A 6,202-nucleotide genomic window follows, 5' to 3' on the forward strand; every position below is an offset into this window, starting at 1 on the left:
AGACCCCCGCCTAATTTCCTGCCTCCTCCAAATTGAAGGTTAATTTACGGCCCTGTTAGTATATATACTACTACTGGTCAGTGTTCGGGCAGTGCGAGGTTCGTTACAAGCAACAAAGGTCGCTTTTGTATTTCTGTGCCTTAGCTTTCCCTCCCACGCAGCCCATTTTCAGTATAGTTGTATCGCGGGGAAAGTGTCATAATTTGTCGTTATTTACTACTGTTATCAAGTGATAAGCTGTATACGTGAAAATATATCTTGTCAAATGAATATATACATGTATATATAATATATATATTATTCCTTTATGATATCAAATCATTCTTCATTTTTAATATATAGTATTTTTAAAAAAAAAAAAATAAATATAAAAAAAAAATATATAGTATGCACGAAGGTGATATTCATATTATATTGTGACCTTGAAATCGCCCCTAATTTGAATGACTGATGCGTTTAAAAATCCCCTCGTGTACATAATGTGGATGATTTATAGTGTCTATATTTGTTATTAAGTCATTGTTATTTAATATCTAGTCACGTACTGATATGGATTGTAATATTTATCATGTTGTGTAACATTATGCTATTACTATATCATTATCATATTTCTTTTAATGTCGGGTTCGTTGCCGACTTTGCACGTGTGTCAGGCCGTTCTGGACGACGTTTGACGTATGTGAACGGCCTGACCACCGCGACGTTCTCAACCGGACAGATCAGAGCTAGCCTGGTATAGATAAGCTGCCAGTAGGTATCCACCAACCCGTAGACTTTTAATATCATTAATTGTAACATTTCTTTCCCTAAATAAACCTTTGTAAACCTTCAAAAAACATTTCAGAATTCTGAATGTCGTTTGATAAATGACAATTTTGGCAAACGACAAATGTTTGCAACAGGTGCGCAAAAATTCGAAGACCCAGGTCAATTGAATGACGATAACTACTTTTTAGATAAAAGACATAGAGAAAGAAAAGAAAAAGAACCTGATCTTTTTACCGGAGAAAACGTGGAATGGACAGATTATAGCTGCCATTTTGAACAAGTGTCACTCTGGAACAAATGGTCAGAAAGTGAAAAAGCGGCACAACTCGCAATGAGTTTACGAGGTGCTGCTCAGCGAATTCTCGGTGATCTGACTCGTGATCAATTAACAAATGATGAATCTCTAAAATCAGTTCTAACGCAAAGAATCAATCCGTCAGAGCGCGAGACCGCTTTCCGCTGCGAGTTCCGGAACCGGAAACGACTGTCAGGAGAGACAGCAGCTGACTATGGGTATTCCTTAAAAAGACTAGCTACTCGCACATTTCCGACAGTACCTGTTCCACTTAGTGAAAGTATTGTTGTTGAACAGTACATTAACGGACTAGGTACACAAGAGATAAGAAGACATGTACAATTTGCACACCCTACTACCTTAGACAGGGCTATATCTCTTGCCCTGGAATTCGAGGCATTTGAAGGAGTTCAAAATAATACTCCTCATAAACCAAAAGGTACGGAAATTCAGTCTGTCCGAGCATTGAAAGCAACAGACGAGTCTAATAATCTTGAAAATAAAAGACTTTCAGAATTAGAAAAATCGCTCGCTCTGATGCAAAAATCTATTAAAAAATTAACAGAAAGAGACAACCAAAATGGCAGAATAATTTCTCGCCGTACACAAGATGAAACTCGAAAGAAAATTGTCAAATGCTACAACTGCAACCAAACAGGGCACATTAGTAAATTTTGCCCAAAGTCACAAACACCAATACTTGCATCAAGTCCAAGGAAGGTTACATTTTCGGATTCTGTCTTAAAATCTGGTGATTTAAGCCAAATGGGGTTGAGATCGGGGCCAAAAGCCCAGCCCACAACGATGTAACTACTGAGAAATTGACAAGGCCCTCATTTGTAAGGTTGTTGGCAATCTCTAAGAGTTGTAGGTTTTCTATTGTTGAGATTGGTGGTAGTGTGAGCACAAATATGCTCATTGATACCGGCTCATCGGTGTCTCAGTTATCGAAGGAGATATATGAGACGTTGAGTTTCAGACCGATCTTAACAAAAGTCACAGACAGGTTAACAACAGCTGACGGTGAACCCCTGTGCGGAATTGGGCGGTCTTCATGGTATATTGAGGTTAGATTTTTCTGTCCGACAACGAAATCGTAGTGGATACTTGTAGACGAATATTGATGTCCTCGAAATTTCAACCTCAAATTCAGTTATACAGGGAAAATAGTTTAAATCGTACGTATGCAAGAGTTCAAATTTCTGAAAATATTCGAATACCACCTAGGTCTGAGATGTTCATTACTGACAATATCAAAGGTAATATTTCGGATGATGTGACGGGCATCTTAGATCCAGATAAGGACCAGAAAGTACATGATGTCCTCATACCCAAATCAATTGTCAATATCACAAGAGCTGTCTGTGGTGTTTTCTGTCCTTAATCCTACTGACAATGATATACATTTGAAGAAAAATAAATGTATAGCTCATATACAAGCTGTAGATTGTATCATAGACAATGATGATTGCAAAAGTTCAGGAGTAGCAAATGGTGATATGTCTTTACAATCAAGTTTACCAGATCATTTGCAATTGCTACTAGAAAATGTGTCAAAAAAGCTTTCATCTGTTGAGAAAAACGAGTTGAAACATTTTGTTTTACAATATTCTGATATTTTTGTCGGATCTGACGGAAACTTAGACCGAACTGACCTCACTTCTCACAAAATTGACACTGGGGGCGCAAAACCGATTAAGTTACCCCCAAGACGACGTCCAATATTTCAGCGAGATGTTGCTAAGCGCGAGATAGAAAGTATGTTACAGAAAGGAGTAATAGAACCTAGTAATTCTCCATGGGCTTCACCCATTGTTCTAGTAAAGAAAAAGGACGGCTCAACGCGTTTTTGCGTTGATTATCGGCGCTTTTAAAATGCCGTCACTGTGAAAGACGCATATCCGCTGCCTAAAGTGGATGAATCTTTTGATTCATTGCCCGGTGCAAAATATTTTTGCACACTCGACTTAGCCAGCGGATACTGGCAAGTAATTATGCTTCCGATGATAGACAAAAGACAGCCTTTGCTAGTCATAAGGGATTATATGAATTTACGGTAATGCCTTTCGGACTGTCAAATATTCCAGCAACGTTCGAACGTTTAATGGAAATTGTACTTTGCAGACTCCAATGGGAGAAATGTCTCGTCTATTTAGACGATGTTATTGTTTTTGGAAAGACTTTCCAAGAAACTTTAGGGAATTTAAGACTAGTTTTTGAACGATTTAGAAGCGCAGTTAAAACTGAAACATAAAAAATGCATTCTTTTTAAAGACGAAGTGTCATTTCTCGGTCACGTAGTCTCAGCTAACGGCATTCAGTGTGATCCAAAGAAAATTATTGCGATTAATTTACTTTCTATTGACGAGATGGTAGAATCACCAATTAATCACGATAAACCCTCTTGTCCGGTGCTTTATGTAGAATGGGTAGAAAAGGCCATGCAGTCAGCTTTTCAGTTTGACCATAAAAAACTTCAATGTAGCTTTGAAAAACAAAAGCATTATTATGATAGAAATTCTAAAAGTAGGGAATTCAATGTTGGTTCCTTAGTTCTCCGATGATATTCTCCCTCTGGAAAACAAAAATTAGGGTTAGGCTGGACTAGTCCATATGAAATCATTAGAAAGATTTCTGAAATTACATACATGTATGAAATAAAAGATTGCAAAACCTTAAAGAAAACGATAGTACATGTAGATCATTTGAAAAAGTTTATAACCGAGGAAACAAAGGAACGAAACAATGTTCCTAGTACTAATATGTCTGGGAGAAGTGATTCTCTGGCTGAAAGTGAACCAGAATCTGCTTATGTCCCTGAAAATAAACTTTATACAAGATCTGGTCGACTTATAAAACCCTCAAGTAGATTTTCATAAAAGGTCTCGGATATCTGACATTTTCTAGGGAGGGAGGGGGTCTGTATGTACACATAGATATACTGTGTGTTACTATAATTTTTACTAATATATCAAAAATTTACCAGTCACTTTTTATTTTATTTTGATTTCAGGATGGAATTCAATGACTTTACATTGGATTTGTTGGTCGACGACCTAGAAATGGAATTTATAGAAGACAATCCTGTCTTCAGACCACCTGCTACATGTGGTCCTACCTCTTCATCTGGGGATTCTGCAAAGAACATAGATTTCTTCTTCTCTTTTGGCATGTCTTGCACAATTGATGGATGTCCTCCAGCACTTACTCTCAGTACAAAGGCCAGATATCAACGACACTGGATGGAGAAGCACCTCCCAGAAGTCATTTCATATGCCTGTCCAGTAGTTGACTGCAAAGTCGCCTGCCGTAGACGGTATGACATGAAGGTTCATCTGCTCCGAGTCCATGGTACCAACAAAGGATCAGTGGAAAGTATTCTTTCCAAGAGTCATCAAACTTCGCGACCCAATGCATCTTTCATTGATCCTGGGAGTTTTTCATTCTACGGTAGGACCAGCCCACCTGTGGCTAAGAATGCTGCTCCTCCAGTGCCGCTGACTTCTACATCTGTGCCTATGACCTCATCCTCCTCCCCTGTGGTACCTGATGAGGTTCCCATTCCTGATTCTGAAGTTTGGGAGCCACCTGCCAAGTAGACCCCCAAAGTCCAGCAATACCTCACTAGAGAGCGTCCAGTCTATTCAACTTCGCGACTTCTTCATGTCTCTACGCAGACCAGGTGCCACGATTTCTCTCCATTTTCTCTACCTGATGTCCCCGAGAAGCAAGAAGAAATCCTGGCCTACGTTCATTGGATAGAAACTCTTTCCCAATCACTAAATCTGAAGAAGAAAACTGCAGAGGAAAAACTCGCATGTTTGAAGGCCATCTCATCTGAAATACTGGCGGAAAGGAAAAAGAGACGAAAACTAGAGGCCGAGAACCTTCACTTGTTATTTAATATAGGATTAAACATTCTTTTTGAAGAATTTATCGATGTGTAAACTCCGGAAATTTTACTCACAAACTGAATAAAGTGCGAAGCACTTTTATGTTAAGTTTGTGAGTAAAATGTCCGGAGTTTACACATCGATAAATTCTTCAAAAAGAATGTTTGATTCTTATAATTCCAATTCGTTCACTTTATTAACAATTGCAAAAATTTGAATAGTTTCCCCGCACTATGTTATTTGTTTTCAGGCGTGTATGAATACATCGCGTTTTCGGATTTATTGATGTGTAAACTCTTGTTCAGCTTTATTTTTGTCCAATCAAAACAATTGTAATAAATGATATTGGAATTATTATCTAGTCACGTACTGATATAGATTGTAATATTTATCATGTTGTGTAACATTATGCTATTACTATATCATTATTATGCAAGGTGAAGATAACGAACAGTGATCAATCTCATAACTCCCACAAGCAATACAAAATAGATAGTTGGGCAAACACGGACCCCTGGACACACCAGAGGTGGGATCAGGTGCCTAGGAGGAGTAAGCATCCCCTGTCGACCGGTCACACCCGCCGTGAGCCCTATATTTCTTTTAACGTCGGATTTGTTGCCGACTTTGCACGTGTGTCAGGCCGTTCTGGACGACGTTTGACGTATGTGAACGGCCTGACCACCACGACGTTCTCAACGGATAGATCAGAGCTAGCCTGGTACAGATAATCTTCCAGTAGGTATCCACCAACCCCTATACTTTTATATTATTAATTGTAACATTTCTTTTCCTAAATAAACCTTTGTAAATCTTCCAAAAAATGTTTTTACTCTCTGTAAATCACTGAATCTGGATTTACTTGGAAACGTATAGGTTTCCTATTAGAATAAATTATCTCATACTACAGAAACAGTGGCAAAGTTCAGGTTCATCTGCTATAAAAACAATATGAAATTTTCTGCCATATAATCTAGACATATTTTTGGGTTTGAAAAGTGCGGGGAGCAATTTCTGTCTTGTATATTAACGGTATGATATATATAAGAATGTGGACAACCCCGGTAATTCGCTGATGACTGTTGATATGTTGTTAAATTACAGCATGGTTAGTTTGAGTATGCATTTGCTCCCAACACTTTTCATGTTAAAGATTTTTATTTTTCTGAGTATATCAATAAAAATTGAGCTGGTTACCCGCATGAACCTGCAATTTTGTTCACAAGTAGGGCCTCTTGCTGTTTTC

General features: G+C 38.2%; 1 protein-coding gene across 1 annotated transcript; it reads left to right on the forward strand.

Annotated features, from left to right (window-relative positions):
• The first annotated feature begins 889 nt into the window (after window positions 1-889).
• On the forward strand, window positions 890-1,873 carry LOC125665284 (uncharacterized). The gene has a single exon (XM_048897936.2). The coding sequence runs from the start codon at window positions 890-892 to the stop codon at window positions 1,871-1,873; it is 984 nt and encodes a 327-aa protein (XP_048753893.2).
• Window positions 1,874-6,202: the final 4,329 nt, after the last annotated feature.

The sequence above is a fragment of the Ostrea edulis genome, chromosome 10 (assembly GCF_947568905.1).
Source record: "Ostrea edulis chromosome 10, xbOstEdul1.1, whole genome shotgun sequence".
Taxonomy (NCBI): domain Eukaryota; kingdom Metazoa; phylum Mollusca; class Bivalvia; order Ostreida; family Ostreidae; genus Ostrea; species Ostrea edulis.